The 21,916-nt window shown below is 36.8% G+C and overlaps 2 protein-coding genes across 2 annotated transcripts; both read right to left on the bottom strand.

The window, feature by feature from the left end:
• Nucleotides 1-2,059: 2,059 nt before the first annotated feature.
• LOC110701971 (pentatricopeptide repeat-containing protein At3g16610-like) lies at nucleotides 2,060-5,298 on the bottom strand. The gene has a single exon (XM_021879595.1). The coding sequence runs from the start codon at nucleotides 4,874-4,876 to the stop codon at nucleotides 2,450-2,452; it is 2,427 nt and encodes an 808-aa protein (XP_021735287.1). The 5' UTR covers nucleotides 4,877-5,298; the 3' UTR covers nucleotides 2,060-2,449.
• A 10,362-nt stretch (nucleotides 5,299-15,660) lies between these two features.
• Nucleotides 15,661-19,732, bottom strand: LOC110701972 (GDSL esterase/lipase At4g10955-like). Its single transcript, XM_021879596.1, has 2 exons — nucleotides 18,724-19,732; nucleotides 15,661-16,915 (listed from the first exon to the last, which is right to left on the bottom strand). The coding sequence occupies exons 1-2, from the start codon at nucleotides 18,891-18,893 to the stop codon at nucleotides 15,916-15,918; spliced, it is 1,170 nt and encodes a 389-aa protein (XP_021735288.1). The 5' UTR covers nucleotides 18,894-19,732; the 3' UTR covers nucleotides 15,661-15,915.
• Nucleotides 19,733-21,916: the final 2,184 nt, after the last annotated feature.

Here is a 21,916-nt window from a genome sequence, read left to right on the forward strand (position 1 = left end):
ATCACGACATGAAATGCAATCATATTATCAAATCGACATACATTGACTTAAGGAATTTGAATATTGCGCACTTGTCTCAGACAAGTGGGAGATTGAAGGAATTGTGTCTTCGATAAGTGCAATTACTAGATATATCAAGGATCACTATTATGGAGATAATAAGTTCGTTCTTTTGGGTCGTCATTATCTGTTGCTAGACTATGATTAATGATCTTTGGGCTAGTCAAATAGTCCAAAGCCTACTAGAATGGATCCTATGAGGTCACACAACAAGGGTATTGGGTTAAGCAAGTAAGAGGCCCATTAATGGGCCTCATGACCAACTAACTAATCATGAAATGGATTGGGCCAGCATAGTTAGATGAGAATTAGGTTTTGGGATTTTGACATGGGCTCTTATTTAGAGATGAGATTATAAATAAGATCCTTTCCTAGGGTTGCAAGCAAGAAGTCATAATTCACACACTGTGAATTTTGACATCAAGGCAACCAATCCCAAAACCCCAATCCTCTCTCTAACTCACGGCTCCCTCTCCTCCCCTTTGGACTCACGGCCGGCCACCCCTTGGTGGCTCGTGTGGTGGTTCGTGGTGGTTCTTGGTTAGTATGTCGCTCTTCTCCGTAGAAGGTCAATTGAATAGTTCAATTGCAACTAACTAGCATTAGTAGAGGTCTTAATCTGTGCCCGTGGACCAAGTAGAGGAATCACGCTTGAGGTTCTTTATCTCCCATTGTTCTTGCTCGATCGCACGTGGAATCACGCTTCAAAGGTACGATTATATGTTCTTTATGTGTTATGCATTAGATCTTGGGATTAGGTACTGTATGAATATGATTCATGTTTATTTCCGCTGCGTAGTACCTATAATTCCCTACAGTGATCACTATTGATTATGTTCGAACGGATTTAAATCTCGCCGACTGTTTTACAAAGGCATTGGCTAGTGATGTTAACAGTAGGATGGCAATCGGTTTAGGATTGGAACCCTAAATAATCACAATTAGGAGAATCTCAACTTAACGCCCAATAAGACGTTGGGTCTTAAGTTCAATGAGATTAATTCTCTTAATTGTTGATTGGGAACTTCTTTATTCATCCAAGGTAAAGTTTCGGTTTTTCTGTGATGGAAAGAGGTTGTTTTAAACTTAATAGAATTCCTGATAAAAGTGTTTTGTCACAGGAGCATGTTGGAACTCTACTTATATAAGTACGAGGTTTTGCCGCTTCAAGAAGCTATTTAGGGTGTAGCTTTGATGTACTTATGAATAGATATGGACACAAGGCTTATAGTGTCAAGTTAATATGTATTTAAGTAATTAATCTTGTGTGTGTAATATCTTTGAGTTTCCAAATGTGTTGCTTTTGGTTCAAGCGTTTTACGATACCAAATCGATACGGATTCTTGAATTGTATATTTCACTAAGTGGGAGTTCAAGTCTTTGTACACTTTCATTTATGCATAAGATTGTTTTGTGATGATGATGTTTTGCAATGTGTCTAGTTTAATTCTCAAAATGGGGGAGGATTATTGAATAATTTTGAGAATTGGAGACAAATTTCAAGTAAATAATTAAATTACTTAGGTTATGGTGTTGTAATTTAATTAGAAAAGATTATTAAAGCATTGTATACTTTGAACAAACAAGAACTCACGGAAAAAGGAAAGTAAAGCTGTTGCCTCAACCCGCCCGGTCAGCCGCCCGATCGTGGTGGTACTCGCCCAATCGGGCGCGAGGGTGATCTGGAAAACGTCTTCTTCGCCGCCCGATCGGGCAGTCGCCGCCCTATCGGGCGCGAGAAGGGAACAGAATTGACGTGAGGCAGCCGCCCGATCGGGCCACCACCGCCCGATCGGGCGCGAGAAGACTCTTTGAATGACGATGTTTTCCGCCCGACCGGGCGGCAGCAGCCCGATCGGGCGCGTGTTCAAGGAGGAGATTAGACTGACGGTTTTCGTCAGTTATTTCGTGACTATTGGCTGAGATTATGCTTTAGTATATATATGTTCTTGGAACATATGTTGAAAAACACTTGAGAAAAATCATAAACTAATTTTTCTTGAAACCTCTTTGCAACATTTTATCATCATCATAAATCCAAAGGCTTACTTACATTGTTTTGTAATCATCCTACTTGTGATTGCAATTGTTTCTTCGTTGTATCTCCTAAGTAAATTTCCGTGAAAACCCGGTTATAGTTTAGGGTCGGAATTATACTTTTGGGAAAGTGATTCCGTTCACGCCTCGAAGTTTTCCGGTTTAATTATTTGCTGTTTTTGAGACCCTTGTTCATTCACAAATTCCCCAACAAACCATTCATTACCAACGTCTGTATATGAAGTACGAACTCTTCAGCTAAGATATACCCCTGATTTTGCCCATTAGGAGAACAAAGAACAGATATCTCTAGTCAGAAGGATGTGCAGTACGCATTACCTTTTCAAAAAGGCTACCAATAATCTCTACAACTACATACACCATCTCTAAAATGGTGAAATCGACTGGTATCCCTTATTGTTATCTCCCTCTTAGTAACAAGAGTGATATACTTAATGGCCTCATGACAGTCACCACAAACTCGCAAGTTCTTGGTAACAAAAATAGGTTGTCTTGGGCTCAAACTTATTGTAGCATATGCAATAGCTAACTTTTCACTATGATAAAGAAGAATATGCTCCTTTTCTTCCTCCTCAACATCCTGGAATACAACACTTGGGACAGCCTGATATCCCAACTTTTTGATCTCTGTGAGCAATTCCTCCAATTTTTTATAAATTTGTTCCGATTGTGGGTGTGAATTGTCCCCACCGATGAATGCGTGAATTTTTCCATTTATCTCTACCCAGCTACATCCCGGTCTTTTCTTGAAGCCCTGATTGCTCTGCGTGATTCTTACAGAAGCCGCCTCTTCCCATCTCCCTGCACAACTATATATATTAGACAAAAGCACAAAATTGCCAGAACTTTCAGGACCCAAACCATGGATCCTCTTTGCTGCTTCTTCAGCCAACTCAACATCCTTGTGGATTTTACATGCAGCAAGCAAGGCGCTCCAGACATGAACATTGGGCGTGCATGGCATTTTGTCAATGAAATTTTTAGCCTCTTCTAGAAGACCTGCTCGACCCAAGAGATCAACCATGCATATACAATGATCAACCTTAGGGACAATCTGAAATTCTCGGACCATAGCATCGAACCAGTATTTACCTTCTGTAACAAGGCCTGCATGAGTACAAGCAATCAAAAGACTGATGAATGTTATATCATCTGGCATCAGACCTTCAGTTCTTAGTTCACTGAACAGAGCAAGTGCATCTGAACCAAGGCCATGAATACCATAGCTGGCAATCATAGAATTCCATGAGATAATATCACGTTTATGCATCCTATTAAATACTTCCCTAGCAGTTCTGACCTTTCCACACTTTGCATACATATCAATTAGTGCATTACAGATTGGAGTATCAGACACAAAACCACGGACTACAGAATATCCATGAGCACATGCTCCATATTTTAAAGCAGACAAATGCGAACAAGCTGGTAGCAAGGCAAGCATAGTAGCCTCATCTGGATCAATTCCTGAAAACTGCATGTTCCGGAAGAACTTCAATCCTTGCAGACTGCTGCCATTTTGCACATACCCAGAAATCATTGCACCATAAGAGACTCTATCTATTGGATTCATTTCTTGAAAAAACTTGACAGCATCATCTAATATATCACACTTTGCATACATAGAAAGAGTTGTATTGCTAACCATCAAATCAGAAAGATACCCTGATTTCAAAATGTATCCATGGATCCTTCTCCCATTAACAAGATCAATCAGCTTCGTGCAAGCTCGAACAGCACAACAAAGAGTTACCAGTGATGGACTTCCTGCCTCCTTGAGCAACATATGGTTGAACAGTTTCAAGGCTTCTCTCATCTGATCAGATGCAACATACCCACCAATCATTGCACTCCAAGTGACTTCATTCCTTAAACTCAACAAGTCAAAGGTTGTCCTCGCATATGAAATGCACCCACATTTTCCATACATATCAACAAGCCCTGTGCCCACCATAACTGCATTGCTAAAACCCCGCCTCACAGAATAACCATGGATCTCCTTCCCATGACTCAAGGCACAAGCTTGAGCAATTGCCGGTAATACAGTCACAACAGTTGAGGAGTTGGGGTTAATTCCTGCTTCCTGCATACCAACAACCAATCTCATCATATCATCATAAAACCCATGAACAGAAAAACCAGCAATCATGGCATTCCAAGCCACAATATCCCTACAAGACATACCATAAAACACATTCGCCGCTTGAGCCAGCTCTCCACACTTGGCATACAAATCAACCAAAGCAGTATAAACATACACATCCGAGTCAAACCCAAGTCGAAGCACATGGCTATGAATCTCTTCACCACGCTCTACTGCATTCAAACCCGAACACGCTTTAAGAACAAAAGGGAAGGTATAATTATTAGGAAGAATCCCAGAAACAATCATTTGAGAGTACAAATCAATGGAAGCATCAAAGGGTCCATTCCAAGCATAAGCCCGGATCATCAAATTCCACAAAACAACAGTTGGTTCAGGAATTTCATCAAACACATGGCGTGCATTACCTAACCGGCCACAAATAAGATAAAATCGAGTGAGCTTTTCAATTACAATAGAACTTCCATTGACATGGTAGTTGTAATTCTTTAGAAAATGTTGATGAATGATCTTGCCATGTTTAAGTGATTTGGTTTGAATGCAGTGTTCAAGTAATTCTGGGTATTTGTCAACTGTTATGGCGTGTAGTAAGCGAGTGCTAGTGGTGAATATAGGGCGGCCAACACGGTTGAGTCGTGCGAGGCATTGCACCATCTCGCCGTGTTTCTCTTGCAATTGTGTGCAACGATGTTTGAATGTCTACTTTCTTTGTTGTAGCTCACTCCATTTTGCCCGCCAATTAATGATATGAAAGAATGATTTTGTTTTATTTTTTTTCTAATTTTTCCTCTTTTAAATTAAGATTGTTGTATTTATTATGAATAATCTGATTGTGGTATCTATTCTTTTGAGTTAATACAACAGTAGTTTTATGTAAATAATTGATGAAATGTTGTGAGTTAATACAAAAGTAGTTTTATGTAGATGATTGATGAAGTGTTGAGATTATCCATTTTAATTTTTTTATTGTAAATTCTACTATTTTTTATTCGAAATCTATTTGCTATCTATCTAAATATATTAATATAATACGAGGATCATTTGTCAAGTTAAAATATCAATACAATAGCTAACAATTTATTTAATATGTTGTTGAGTCCCTTAGGTTTTGATTGATAGTTTTGAATGATGACAAACAGCTAAGGGAAACAGGTCCTTGAAAGTGTTCGATACAGTTGGGGGAACCAGCTAACATAGAACACTGTTTCCCCAGACAAGTTATTACTTACATGAGTTTTCTTATTGAACTAACTTGTCTTTATACAGGGAACAGTTATATGATAAAAGTGTTATGTACTGGTAGGGAACCAGTATGTACTGTTTCCATGGTTGCTACGTGGTAAAGCAGTCACATACTCTTTATTGTGCATTAACCATGTTACATGTGCAGTAGTTGAGTTGATTCCAAGACTTGGAGCATAGAAGCCTTTCGAAGATATTTCGAAGAAAGATTGTTTGCTCATAATAGAAGTATTCAAGGAAGATTCAAGTCTTGAAGATTACATGAAGAAAAGACGATTTATGCTTTAATATGTTATCTAGGTTTTCATGTAATATGCTCCGTAGTATGCTTGCATGTTTGGGTTATATAAGTGCTTAAAAGTATATTGAAGTATGATATGAAATCTGGTACAAAGTTGGAACAGGTTTCATAACATGTTTCAATTCAGGGAACCAGGTCGGGGAACCAGGTTCACTGTATTCGAGCTGCCGTTTTGGAAAAAGATTTTACAAAAAGATTTTTTTTCGAAAAGATTATTTTGAAAATATTTTGTGCAGCAGGAAATAAGATGAAATATTCTTGGTTACCTAAAAACTAGGAGTATTTATCTTAATTGATTCTATCTTTGTGATTAAATCAAATAAGATAAAAACTTTCCTAAAATTACATTATATCTTATTCTCTAAGATTGTGTGATTTAAGGAAACTAGGTTTTAGGAATCTAAGCTTATATAAACTCATCTTATTTCACATATTTCGTGTGCCTCTCCAGAAATTAAAAGAGCAATTATTTGAGAGTATATACTTAAGCACTAATCCCATTCATCAAGTCATATACAAGAGCATTCTAGTACTTAAACGTTTTCTCTTAATTAGCTTCGTAGAAGTGAGATCAAAGGGGAGTTCTTGATTCTTGTATTGAGTCTTTAACAAAGGGGTTAAAGGCTGGGTGAGTGTTTGTGAGTTCAAACATATTGGGCTTACGAGTGTAAGTTGAGAGCACACTCGGAGTAGAGTGTGGGGTTTGCTGGTTCCCGGAGTAGGGAACAGCAGAGTGTTCTTTGTCTTTGTTTTTCGGAGTAGATTAATAAAGAACTTAGGATAGGAGGACGTAGGCCTGAGTTGGCTGAACCTCGTTAAATTTGTTGTCTTCTTTATTGCTTATTTATATTCCGCTGCGTACGGGAACCAGCACAACTGGTTCCTCACACATAATCCGAAAAGAAGCAAAATTAGCCAACGATTACTTAACACTCAATTCACCCCCCCCCCCCCTCTTGAGTGCCCATTGAACCTTCAATTGGTATCAGAGCCTAAGCTTCTCGAAAGAGTAACATCTAGAGGAGTTAAGAATGAGTACTCAAGAATTAAGTGCAATCGGTTATGACAACAAGTCACCCAAGTTTAATGGAAATAATTATGCTTGGTGGAAGAACAGGATCCAGAATGTTATCATGGGTATTGATTATGAATGCTGGCTCGTAGTTAAAAATGGTCCTAATATCATTCTCAAGACAGATGTTGAGGGGAACCAGGTTCCCAAGAAAGATAGCGAATTGGTCACTGCTGATTACAAGTTGCTGGAGAAGAATGCTAAGGCAATGTCAATACTACAACAAGCAATAGGTGAGACCGAAACAAATCGTATATCTGGCTGCAGTAGTGCTAAGGAGATATGGGACACCCTTGAACTTGCGTTTGAGGGAACCAGTGAGGTAAAACGGTCTAAAATTGATTTAATCATGTCTAAATATGAATTGTTTGCCATGAATAAAAATGAAAAAATCAATGATTGCTTTCGTAGGTTTATGACTATTGTAAATGATCTTAGATCTCTTGGTAAAAATTTATCTGACGAGGATCTTGTGAGAAAATTATTGCGTAGTTTAACAGATGCATGGACAGCCAAGGTAACAGCAGTATATGAAGCAAAGGATCTGTCTACCTTGTCTCTGGAACAGCTGATTGGTTCCCTTATGACTCATGAGATGCTGATTGACTCTAAGTCTGAGAAGGAACCAGCAAGAGGCATGGCGCTTAAGGGAACAGTAGAAGATGATGAAGATGAAATTAGCATGATTGCAAAAAGATTTGAGAGATCTCTTCGAGATCAAAGAAAGAATTTCAAAGGTAAGCATTTTAAAAACTATAAAAAATCTAACTCTAATTCTTCTTCTACAGGATGTTTCAAGTGTGGAGAAAAAGGACATCTTATTCGAGATTGTCCTAAGTGGAATGACAAACAGTCTAAATCCGGAGATAAACAAGCATACAAGAATGCCATGATAGCTTCCATGTGGGGAGACTCTGACTCAGGGTCAGATGAAGAAGAAGGATCACCCAACTCAGATGTTTGCCTAACTGCCTTTACAAACATCAAGGAAAACAGCACTGGTCCAGGAACCAGAGGGGGAACCAGTACATTCAACAAATGCTTTATGGCAAAGAAGGATGTACTACATGAACGCAAGGTAAGCTTAGAGCAAATTAGAGAAGATATGCATGAATATGATAGAGAAAATATGCTTGCTTGTATTGATTCCTTACTAGATGAATGCTATAAACTAAGTGAAACATACATAACTTGCAAAAGAGAATTAAAAGAAAAACGTGGTGAATGTAATATTGCTATTGCTAGTTGTGATCATCTAGAAGGAGTCTGTTATGAACTAAAAAATCAAGTAGCAGAACTAGAGGTTGAATTGGACAAGTGTAAAGTGGAACTAGAAAAGGAAAGATCGTTTGAACCAATTGATGGTGAAGAGGATCTGACCTCCTGGTTCCCTAGAGACTTATCAACCACTAGTGATACTCTTGATTTTTCAGTAGCTATAAGTAAAGCAAATTCGTGTACTAGAACTTCCTTGTTGAAGGCCTTTGAAACATTGGCTTACAACCTGGAAAACTCTCACAAGGAAATTGCTTCACTTAAAGCTGCACAGTTCACTGTTTCCCCTACAGGTACCAGTGTAGATGTCAGTAATACGATTGAAAAGTATGAAAGTAATATTTGTGATTTGCATGCGGAAATCAATCAACTGAAAAAGGACAAGCAACCAGTGGTTGTTGACATGTCTATTGACTCTATGGTTTCAAAGCTTAATCTACAATTCGAAGCTTTAAAAAGTAACTTTGATTTTCTTAAAGAGAAAAACGAATTGTTAACTAAAACACTTGAAACCAGAGAAAAAGAACTTAATGATAGTCATAGACATGTGGACAAATTATTGAATGCTCAAGAATCCTTAAATTACCTGACTTCATCAAGAGGAAACAGAGGAAAAGTGGGTCTTGGTTATATTAGACAGAGAACCAGGACTAACTGGTCTCCCAGAGAAACCACCTGGATCAAAGAATATCAACGAGGCAAGTATGTCATGACTAAAGAGATGCATGTGTGTTTTCATTGTGGTAAAAATGGACATAAAATGCATGAATGTCCAGCTAAGAAAATTAGTGCTAATAAGAACAGCAAGGGTGTAAAATATGTATGGAGAAGAAAGGATCAACAAGATGTTAATGTTGTTGAAAAGGGACCCAAGTATGTTTGGGTTCCTAAAACTAATGTTTGATTTGCTCTTGCAGGCTAGAGTGAAGGGAGACACCTATTGGTATTTGGACAGTGGTTGCTCAAGACACATGTCCGGGGATAAAGATCAATTCCTTTCACTAGTGGCCTTTGATGGAGGAAGTGTCACCTTTGGGGATAACAGCAAGGGAACCATCACTGGTTTAGGTAAGGTTGGTAAGACACTTTCTAACGCAATAGATGATGTTTATTATGTTGAAGGCTTGCAACATAATCTCTTGAGTATTTCTCAATTATGTGACAAAGGTAATATAGTTGAGTTTCAAGCCAACCTATGTCACATAGTTAACTCACAAACAGGAGAACTTGTATGTGAGGGAACCAGGAAGCATGATGTTTACATCACCTTCTTAGATAAAATCCCTCAAGACAAGTCCATCTGTTTGAAAGCTGTTTCTGACAATAATCAATGGATTTGGCATAAGAGGTTTGGACATGCTAGCCTAACACTTCTAAACAAACTTAAAACACGTGACTTAGTTGTAGGCCTTCCTAACATTAAGTATGAAGCTGATAAAGTTTGTTCTGAATGTGTAAGGGGGAAACAGGTCAAAATCTCTTTTAAGCCTAAAACTGTTTTGAGTACCAGCAGACCCTTCGAACTTGTACACATTGATTTGTGTGGTCCCATGAGAGTACAAAGTCGAAGAGGTCATAGATATGTCTGTGTTATGGTTGATGATTATTCTAGGTACACTTGGGTAATGATGTTACACACAAAGGATGAAACGTTTGAAGAATGGGTAACATTGGTGAAACAAGTGGAGAACCAGCTCACCCACAAGCTGGTCTCGGTAAGATCAGACCATGGTACTGAATTTGATAATGCTAACTTTATTGATTATTGTAGGGAACATGGAGTTAATCACAACTTCTCAGCCCCTAGAACACCTCAACAAAATGGTGTTGTAGAAAGGAAGAATAGAACTCTTGAGGAGATGGCAAGGACGATGCTCATTGAGAGTGGTCTCCCAAAGAGTTTTTGGGGAGAAGCTGTTGACACTGCTTGCTATATATTGAATAGAGGTCTCATTAGACCAAAGTTAAATAAGACTCCCTATGAACTTCTTAAAGGTCGAAAGCCCAACATTACATATTTTCGCATTTTTGGATGTAAATGTTATGTGCATAATAATGGGAAGGACCAGCTTGATAAATTTGATCCTAGAAGTGATGAGGGAATCTTCCTTGGATACTCTTCTCACAGCAAAGCATATAGAGTCTTTAATAAAAGGACTCTTCGTGTTGAGGAGAGTGTCCATGTCATTTTTGATGAATTTAACATGTCTTCTGAGATTGCGCAGGTACAACCTGATGAAGTGATTGGATTGATGGATTTCACGGGGAACCAGTATACTGGTCCCACGGATGAAGTGCAAGCAGATCTAGGCCTACCAAATACTCCACCAGATGATAATGATGAAGTGCCTAGAGAAGAAAATGAAGATAATGAGGACTCTGAAGGGGAACCAAGTCCTGATGGTTCCTCAAATAATAGACAGGTAATGAGTTCAGGGGGAACAGAAGAAGGTACCACCCCTGAACCTGAGGTAAGTAATGATAGAGGAAACAGCATGAATGTGAATCCTCCTGGCTCCTCAGAAGAAGGAGAGATCCATGAACATGCTGGTTCCCAACTTAATGAGAAAGCACAAAACAGTCTTAATTTTAAAAGTTATAGATATCAATCTTCTCATCCCACTGATCAAATAATTAGTGATATAAATAAGGGGATTCAAACGAGAACAAATGTTTTTCAAAACTTTTGTGCTTTCTATTCTTTCTTGTCTAATGTAGAGCCTACTGACTATAAAATGGCATTGACTGATCCTGATTGGGTACTAGCTATGCAAGATGAGTTAAATCAGTTTCAGAGGAACCAGGTTTGGCACCTGGTTCCCCGTCCCAAGGAAAGATCAGTCATTGGCACTAGATGGGTCTTTAGAAACAAGTTAGATGACCTTGGTACTATAGTCAGAAACAAAGCAAGGCTAGTGGTGCAAGGGTACAATCAACAAGAAGGAATTGACTATGATGAGACGTTTGCACCAGTAGCTAGGCTAGAGGCTATTAGGATTTTAATTGCTTATGCTGCTCACATGAATTTTAAGCTGTTTCAGATGGATGTAAAGACTGCCTTCCTCAATGGATATTTAAAGGAAGAAGTATATGTGGAGCAGCCACCTGGTTTTGAAGATGCACCTTTCCCCCAACATGTGTACAAGTTGGACAAAGCATTATATGGGTTGAAACAAGCTCCGAGGGCTTGGTATGAAAGATTGTCCAATTTCTTGATGGCAAATGATTACAAGAGGGGAACAATAGACAAGACCTTGTTCATAAGAACCAGGGGGAAACACTTGATTGTAGTACAAATTTATGTTGATGATATTTTATTTGGTGCTACTAATCAGGTTTTATGTGATGAATTTGCTAATCTTATGCAGAGTGAATTTGAAATGAGCATGATGGGAGAACTAGGATTCTTCCTAGGGCTGCAGATTAAGCAAATGGATGATGGAATAATGATCCATCAACAAAAGTACTTAAAAGAGTTGCTGAAAAAATTCGGCATGGAGAACAGCAAAGCTTATGATACACCTGTTCCCCCATCTACAAAATTAGATGCTGATCTTAAGGGAAAAGATGTTGAAGCTTCTCTTTATAGAGGAATGATAGGTTCTCTACTTTACCTAACAGCTAGTAGACCTGACATTGTGTTTTCTGTTGGTTTGTGTGCTAGGTTTCAAAGCAATCCAAAGGAATCTCACTTGAAGGCTGTTAGAAGGATACTTAGGTATCTTGTAGGAACAGCAAATCTGGGATTGTGGTACCCCAAAGGCAGTACCAATGATCTTATTGGATACACAGATGCAGATTATGCTGGTTTCTTAGTTGATAGAAAGAGCACATCAGGTATGGCACACTTTCTTGGCTCTTGTCTAATTTCATGGGGTTCTAAAAAGCAAAATTCAGTGGCCCTATCCACGGCAGAGTCTGAATATATAGCTGCAGCTTCATGCTGTTCCCAGCTACTGTGGATAAGGAACCAGCTGAAAGATTTTGGTGTTATTTATAAAAGTGTTCCTATGTTTTGTGATAACACTAGTGCAATCAATATTTCAAAGAATCCTGTGCAACACTCCAAGACAAAACACATTGAAATAAGACACCATTTTTTAAGAGACAATGTGGAAAAAGGATTGGTGGAGATGTTGTTTTGTAAAAGTGAAGATCAAATTGCTGATATCTTCACAAAGCCTTTGTGTAGAGAGTCTTTTTGTAGGTTAAGAGTCCTTTTAGGTCTAGTTAGATTTTAGGTATTGGCTTCAATTACTTCCTTCAATGATTGGTTAGAATGGTATTCTCTTGTATAGTGTGTGTACATACTTATGTTGATATCTTTCAAGTGTTGTGTAGATGGTTCAAAATCTCAAAAGGATTGAGAATCATTGTTGTAAGAAACAGGTGAAATCAGGCTGAATTGCCAGAAACAGCGTGACATGGTTCTATACAGGTACCAGCAAAGGGAAACAGCAGACCAGCTCTGATATGTCATCCGATAATATCTTTTATTTTCGGAAGATTACTATAAGATATTTCCTTTTGGAAGGAATTTATCTTATTTCAGTTATTTAATCCCATATAAAAGGCAAACATATCATATGCCTTATTTATAGTTGGTTGAGATAATTATGGTAAAAGATAATTACCAAATTTTTGATTTCAATTTAAAAATATCCTTTACAGTTGCTTTTTATTGGCTCAACTAACTCTTTTCTTTCCTTCTTCTCTCTTTGTGCTTCATTGTTAAAAATATACACTAACCCTTTGTGCAGATCATCAATCATCATCACTCGAAATTCTCTTTCTCTCTCTCGTATGCTTTAAATTCATCATTGTTCATTCGGTTACTGTTCACTCAAGGAACCAGCTCAGTCTCAGGGGGAACATCAGAAGGAAGCATAAATGTCCTTAAGCCCGAAGTTGGAGGAAATTCAGAAAAGTCAGAGTGAAAAGGATGAAATAGAGGTTGTTGGTTATTATGAGGAGACACCCACTGCTAAGACCATGGTACGAAGTAGAGTAACTCAATTAAAGAAGTTCACTGAGAAGGTGCAGGAGGAACAGTCCATTGACGCTGTTCCAGGAACCAAGAGAAAAAGGGTACCAGCAAGAACCTCTTTGCTTGATTGATGTGATGCTAGTTTTGCACTCGTTATGCAACAAGGAGAACAGTTTTGCACTCGTTATGCAACAAGGAGAACATTCTGAATCAGTACATATCTCTCATGCTTTCTTTAAAAAAAAAAAAAAAATAAAAAAATAAAAAAATAAAAAAAAAAAAAAAAATAAAAAAATAAAAAAAAAAAAAAAAAATAGAGGAACCAGCAGGTCAGGAAGTGGTTTTGAAACAGATTGGGGAATCACAAGAATATGCTTAGTAATATAATGATTTTGGTTTAAGCAGAGCATGGTGACAAGGATGAAGAGGAATCAGATGATAATACAGAAGATGTTGCAAAGTTCGAGGAGGAGGAAGGGAACGAGAATGATGATGAGGAGTGATGCTGCTTCTGTTCTTGTTTTCCTCATCCTCATGTTTATTCTTAAATAACTGATTTTGTTGGTCTGTCTACTTCTCTCCATTCCATGAACTTTCTTTTTGGATGGATTTGGGCTTCCTTGGTTGAACTTTGTTGGCTTGTATGAACTACTAACTCTGCTATGGTATGAACTGTTTGACTAATCTCTTTTTGCAGCATAATGCTTGAATGGTGGTTGATGCCATTGTATGGATAAGCACATTAACTTGTGCACATTGCTTTTACTTGTGGATACTTTTTAATGATGCCAAAAGGGGGAAGTAGTCTGAAGTTGAAGCCTAAGGTTTAGCTAGTTTAGATTGAGTCAGTTTGAGTCTTTTTATTTCGTATTTTCTATTTTCTGTTTAGGGAACCAGTTGGCCTAACTGACTTGTTCCAAAGAGTTTTGAGTCCTTGAAGTTTTTGACGGTTTTCCTTTTGAGCATGTTCACAGGTTCAGGAACTTCAAGAGTTTGTCATCATCAAAAAGGGGGAATTTGTTGAGTCCCTTAGGTTTTGATTGATAGTTTTGAATGATGACAAACAGCTAAGGGAAACAGGTCCTTGAAAGTGTTCGATACAGTTGGGGGAACCAGCTAACATAGAACACTGTTTCCCCAGACAAGTTATTACTTACATGAGTTTTCTTATTGAACTAACTTGTCTTTATACAGGGAACAGTTATATGATAAAAGTGTTATGTACTGGTAGGGAACCAGTATGTACTGTTTCCATGGTTGCTACGTGGTAAAGCAGTCACATACTCTTTATTGTGCATTAACCATGTTACATGTGCAGTAGTTGAGTTGATTCCAAGACTTGGAGCATAGAAGCCTTTCGAAGATATTTCGAAGAAAGATTGTTTGCTCATAATAGAAGTATTCAAGGAAGATTCAAGTCTTGAAGATTACATGAAGAAAAGACGATTTATGCTTTAATATGTTATCTAGGTTTTCATGTAATATGCTCCGTAGTATGCTTGCATGTTTGGGTTATATAAGTGCTTAAAAGTATATTGAAGTATGATATGAAATCTGGTACAAAGTTGGAACAGGTTTCATAACATGTTTCAATTCAGGGAACCAGGTCGGGGAACCAGGTTCACTGTATTCGAGCTGCCGTTTTGGAAAAAGATTTTACAAAAAGATTTTTTTTCGAAAAGATTATTTTGAAAATATTTTGTGCAGCAGGAAATAAGATGAAATATTCTTGGTTACCTAAAAACTAGGAGTATTTATCTTAATTGATTCTATCTTTGTGATTAAATCAAATAAGATAAAAACTTTCCTAAAATTACATTATATCTTATTCTCTAAGATTGTGTGATTTAAGGAAACTAGGTTTTAGGAATCTAAGCTTATATAAACTCATCTTATTTCACATATTTCGTGTGCCTCTCCAGAAATTAAAAGAGCAATTATTTGAGAGTATATACTTAAGCACTAATCCCATTCATCAAGTCATATACAAGAGCATTCTAGTACTTAAACGTTTTCTCTTAATTAGCTTCGTAGAAGTGAGATCAAAGGGGAGTTCTTGATTCTTGTATTGAGTCTTTAACAAAGGGGTTAAAGGCTGGGTGAGTGTTTGTGAGTTCAAACATATTGGGCTTACGAGTGTAAGTTGAGAGCACACTCGGAGTAGAGTGTGGGGTTTGCTGGTTCCCGGAGTAGGGAACAGCAGAGTGTTCTTTGTCTTTGTTTTTCGGAGTAGATTAATAAAGAACTTAGGATAGGAGGACGTAGGCCTGAGTTGGCTGAACCTCGTTAAATTTGTTGTGTTCTTTATTGCTTTGTTTTATTTCGTTAAATTTGTTGTCTTCTTTATTGCTTATTTATATTCCGCTGCGTACGGGAACCAGCACAACTGGTTCCTCACACATAATCCGAAAAGAAGCAAAATTAGCCAACGATTACTTAACACTCAATTCAACCCCCCCCCCCCCCCCCCTCTTGAGTGCCCATTGAACCTTCATATGTGAACCAATTAAATAGTTAAGGATAAGTTGATGTAACTATAGAGGTTAAATAATCAAATCCAATTAGATCAAGGATAGTTCAATATTAAGAAGCTATACTAAACAAGTAATCAGAAGATATTGCTAGTTATTTGAAGGGGATTTACATTAACTCTTTGCAAGACCAATAGGCCCAAAGTTTCTGAAGATTACTTTAGGAAAAATGATTAAAATTCTCAATTGTAAAACATATGATCACAATTATGAGGACAATGAGATGAAAAAGAAATACTTTGCATCAGTTGTCGCATCATTTTGGGTTCCCTCATTCCCTGGATGCTATCTTTGCTTCCCTGGTACTGCCTGCTGTGATGCTGGGAGTTGATACAAAGATTTGAGTTGCCGACTAATCAGCTTGCTGTTGTTTATAACGGTCTGAAGTTCTAGATCATCAGCCCACCACTGCTCCAATCTATGAGCATCGAGAAACTTCTGATTTCCCTTGGACAATACAAAGAGCTTTGCAGCCACACTGGCAGCATTGTTGTTCACAGGAGCCACATTTTCCTTACTGCCACTGTTGTTTCCGGCTTCAATACTTCCGGTTGGATCAGCATAATAGCAGCATACATAATCACTGTTATTTACATACAAATGCGGTACCCATTTTCTCAACACTTCATTTGCCACCTTGTTCTGATCATCTGATGATATGCTCTGGATTTCGGCTCCTGAAGGAAGCATTGCCCTGATTCTCTTCCAACCAAAAACCGCTTTCTCTCCTAGATTCTTAAGGCTCATGGCTAGGGAAACCGAAGGTGGGTTGAATAAATGAGCCTCCACATATATTCCTTCTTTGGCTAATGCCTTTCCAATTTGAAGGGCAAACCCAGCACCTAATGAATGACCGACAATAGAGACATTGCCACTTCCATACTTGTCTGCAATTGATTTGAGAGCATCAAAAGCCACTTTGAATCTTACTGAACCTTTTAAACTTTCCCAAGCAAGGAAACGGAGGTCATCAGTTAAATCCCTTCGAATTGTCACACTCTTGAGGATTGTTCCTCTTAGAGCTAAAACAGCCTTTGGGGCCCCACTTGGCCGCATGAAAATGAAGTCGGCCAAAGCTGCAGAGCGGTCCCATTCAAGTACTGCTCCGAATATGGATCCATCTCTCTCATCGATTAAGGTCTGGGTTAGTTTGTACTTGAAAGGCAACCACCACTTCGGAGCCAAAGCATTATCAGGTGTTCTGTTTTCTTGCCTGTCAAGCTCTAGCAGGTAAGCAGCTTGTATGAAACACGCCATGACTGTTCTTTTATAATTGCCATCTTTCCTGCATATGTCCACACAGCAATGAATTGTTAGAGAACTATACTTTTCTCATGACATATAGTTGCCCGCACATAAAGCCTGTTGCTCAAGCGTAACTGCAAGGTAATTTCTATCATTCATTGTTAAAAGATAAAAGACGAAGCATTGCACGCCCAGGCTTATAATGTACGTGCACTGGAACATGTATCTTCCCCCTGCCCTCTGGGAAGTAAGCTCAACAAACCAAACATTATTAGTGCCACTGTTTTTGTAGCTGCACTTTATTGTTGGTCCAGGAGAAACAATACACTATGCTTTTATCACTCAAATTTTCTAAGTAGCCTAATCTCCAACAAGTGTGATGATAATGCAAAGGGCAACATATCTCATTCTATAAACAATACACTATGCTTTTATCACTCAAATTTTCTAAGTTGCCTAATCTCCAACAAGTGTGATTATAATGCAAAGGGCGACAAATCTTATTCTATAAACTGTATATGAAGGTAGAAGAGACTTCAAAAGGTTACATGCATATTTTTATTGACGAGTTCAATGCAACCTAGGAGATATTTACTGCCAATAACCAATAATGTGCAACGAAAACTCTCCTGGCATAGTAGCATGAGGAAACATCAAAATAGTAAAGCATGAAGGAACTGAATAGGTTATGAACCATATCAAAGAAGTGTTGAAGCTTTCATTAAGATACTACAGCACTCAAACATTTCACAAAAAAAATCCTTGATAACAGGCTCTAAATGATGTTACTCCAAAGAAGATTCATTTGATTTCAATGACTAAGGTTTCTTCTACAGCTGAATGCCTATTATGTTCCATGAATAAGGTTTATTTCGTAATTTCTGGTCATCAAAATCCATCTGCAACCCTTTTTTGCAAGCCCAAATATAGTACTTCATACGTTATTACTATGGGTAAATGAAAGAGATGTTCCAATTCAATATTATCCAGAAAAACATTTATTCAGAGACTTGACAAACAATGTAAGACAAGAAGTAAACAACTAAGCATTTTGCATTGCTATAAACTCTTCATACTTTTGCAAAAATCGCGCGTTTGGTAGGTGACTAGGTGGTCAGAAAAGGTAGTAATGAAATTTATACATACATGTAATACTACCACCTACAAAACGGTCGTAACAAGCTAAAACATGGAAGATACAACTCCCTAGTTCCTAGTTCCTACAATAGCCAACAGTTTTCATCCCATTATTACTCAAAAAGCTCGTTCTAGTTCGAACAGTTTTACAATACAAAGCCTAAGTCAAAATGCATCCCGGAAAAAGTAATATTGCGCAATTATACATCTAAATTCCCAATAGATCACCAATCAAAGACAGATCAGTGAGCAAATGCTGTTAATTTAGAAACCTGAATCCAACATTAACAGTACTCAAATCTTCTTAAGCGATGTATTCAATAGATAAGCAATCATCTAAACCATGGAATCATAAAAGGAAACTATTAGATCATATTTTTTAGCATATATCATGAACTTTCCTTTTTCTAATTTAAAAATGTTTATCCAATTCTAAAATCAACAGCCAAAAAAGGCAACAATATTCCATTATTAGCAACTTCTCAGATCAACCCATCAATATAATTAGATTGAAATAAACCAACACATTCAGAAATTCAAACCCCATAAAAATATACTTTCATAACAAAACCCCAGAAAATTTCGTAAAGACGTGGCCAGATCAAATCCCGTCTACATCACTGCCGTTTACGACTCTATACTAGTACACACCAAATAAAACAATTCTAACAAAACAAGTAATGTAGAGCAAAAAGAGATAATCAAACAAACCAGCTAGAATTGATAATATCTCTCCAATTAGGGGAAGAAAGATTCCTCGGCCCAGAAACATGAAATGCATAAGGATGACTTTCAACACCACCACCACTTTCCACCATTTGCATAGTGTTTGCAACCATTTCTTCTTCTACTTGACGATTTCCTTCAATTTCAACTGCCATTTTTTGATTTAATAAAACCCCTTTACAATAAAGTTTTGATCTTGAAGAATATGCTACAATTATAATTATGGACCGTCCCTTTTTCTTTTTCTTTTTTTCAAACTGAATAATGTCACATCATCTGCAGAAAATCTAGAAAATGAAGAAGATAAAAAAAAACCCCAGAATTGGATTCCTAATTCCCACAACCAAACACAAATGAGAGAAGAATTTGAGGAGAGAGAAAGAGAAAATGGAAGAAGAATTGGTTCTAAAATTTGTGATTTGATTATTTGAATTGACGAAATAAGTAGAGGAGGAGTGTGAATGATGTTTGTAATTAGTGGTTTTTTTTTTCACAAATTAGTCGTTGGATTAATAAGGGAAGAAAATAAATGTAATCTAATGGGATTTTTAATTTGGTGTTATAGATTTTCTTTCCTTTTTGCCCAACGGTCATATTTTGTTCATGTTGTCCCCTGTTCTCGTGCTCCTGACGTTGCTACTAAGGTTTAAACCACTTAGGCATTAGATTTTTAATTTAGGTAGAATTGACTTGACTATTTCATGGATTTTTTTTTTGGGAAATTTCATGAGTTTATCTCAGTGAAACCATAAGTGTAAGTAAATTATGGTTTTGCTAATTTTACATCAATCTCTTACTCCCTGTTTTTAAATACATGTTCCACTATTCTTTTCCGGCTGTTTTTAAATACTTGCTTTATTTCCTTTTTTGGAAAGCTTTTACAATATTTAATTCATTTCTCAAACTTGGTGGATCCAACATAATACTTTCTCTCTTCTTATTCTTCCACTACTTTTGCATTTTACAATTTTTTTATTTTCTCAACTACCCCAGTACCTCTATATTTTATTATTTTCTCCAATTTCTTCTAAAACTCCGCACATAAAGAAATGGAATAAGTATTTAAAAACGGAGGGAGTAGAATTTTAGTACTCAATTTATACACACTTTGTGTTAAAAAAATATCTCCAATAGCCAAGTAGCCAACTATTCTTATTTATTTTAAGTAGGTTACTCATAATTAACTTTTTTTATGATCATTCCTTCTATATAACAATATATTCAACAACAATCAGGAGAGGACTGGAACCTAATCACCCAAAACTGATCCCCGAATCCGGATTAGCCCAAAAGGTGAACCGAGTGGAACACCAAAAAAAATTATATTCAAAATTTATTACGTACTAAAACAAAAGTAGTATTTGTAAGAGATTGGCCTATTAAATATATAAAATAAGCATTAAGCAATCTAAAATACCCCTCGTTTATAATAATTCTAGTTTGTTGTTTTGAAAATAAAAAAATAAAAAAAATAAAAACTAGAAAAAAAACTAGTTTGTTTTCTATTCTTTGGACTAATATATTAAGAATACCCCTTTTGTGAGGAGGGCTTCTTAATTATTTTTTTTTTATCTTACCACTTAAAAATAAAAATAAATTATGTAACCTAAAAATCAATGACAAATATGTAAAGTTAAATGGATAAATAAATCAAAATACTACTACCTCCTTTTCATATTATTTGTAGGGGTGAGCATAACAGGGTACCCTGTAAAAATTCTAGGAACCGGAACCTGTTGCAACAGGTTCCTCAAAATGAGAACCGGAACCGGAACCTGTTGACAGGTTCCTGAAAATTGGGAACCGGAACCAGAACCTACTATTCAGGGTACCCTGTATTATAATATACTCACTAACTTTTTCGCGGAATTTTTAATAAAAAACTGGTTGGTCACTAATTTATAATGTTTGCAACTTGCAAATAAGACAAACTAATAGTAGTTGTCTACAAATTTAATATATATATTTTTTTAATTGTAATTTTGATATTTATTATTTAAAAATTGAGTAAGAATTAGTATATAATTTGAAAGTAAGTGATACTTTTATCAGGTGCAGGGTACCCTACAGGTTCCGATTCCAAAAAATTGAGAACCTGAATCGGAACCTATTACAACAAGTTCTCCAGTTTGCTACCCAGAACCGGAACCTCTTGTACAGGTTCTGGTTCCGGAACTTGCGGTTCCTAACATGGTCCGGTTCCGATTCAGGGTACCCTGATTTTTTGCTCACCCCTAATTATTTGTAACGATTAGATATTTTTCCTCTCTGTTATATGTTAAATCGTTGCAAATTTACAAATAATATGAAACGGATGTAGTTAGCATACGGGTATGAGCATGCCTCGTCAAAAATGAATTTCTTGAATTGGTTGCTGGCAATTGCTATGAAAGGGAAAGTCAAAAAAGTCAAGAGGTGCTTAGTTTCCTACACGCTTTAGACAATAACCTTGGCTCTGGAGTTAGTCTGTAAATTTGACTAGCTGAGACTTCTAGTGCAAATAAAGTCATCATTTCAAACAGATACAGGTTTTTGTAAGAGAAATATTTGCAACTTCTTACATGATACGGAGTACTAAGATGTCAAAATTCCTTAATCATGCTCATTTTTCACAAAGTTCCAATACTACAAGTAGTAAATTTTTGCCAAAATCCATTACCACTTGAAAACAAAACGTTAAGCTTTAACCAAAATGTCATTATCTAATACAAGTTCTTATGCCTATTGTTTTCTCTAACTTTTAGAATGAATAGAGGGTTTGATTATTCAAAAAAATTCAATCATTTGGCTAATTAACGTTCATTTTCTTTATCAAATGTTAAAGGGTTCATGTATTTGAAGATTTATTAACTTTTATAAAAACTATTTGATCTAAGGTTATTAATATAATGTCATAAAAAAATCTAATTACTACTTTGTACTCCCTCAATTCCTTTTTGTTTGTCCCATGTTTCTTTTTAGATCTTCCTTTAAGGTTGCTCTATTTCTTTATTTGGTAAGTCCTCTACTTGCACTTCCATTTGGCATTTGCTCTTTCCCTATGTATCCTAATCAACCCCACTTGCAACCCCATATGCACAATTTTACCTTACTTCTTACAAAAATGAATCGTGCTCTATGGGTAATTAAAAAAAAAAGGGACAAAGGGAATATGGTCATACAGAGCATGAAGTAAACT

This window comes from Chenopodium quinoa, unplaced genomic scaffold (genome assembly GCF_001683475.1).
Source record: "Chenopodium quinoa cultivar QQ74 unplaced genomic scaffold, ASM168347v1, whole genome shotgun sequence".
In the NCBI taxonomy this organism is placed as follows: domain Eukaryota; kingdom Viridiplantae; phylum Streptophyta; class Magnoliopsida; order Caryophyllales; family Amaranthaceae; genus Chenopodium; species Chenopodium quinoa.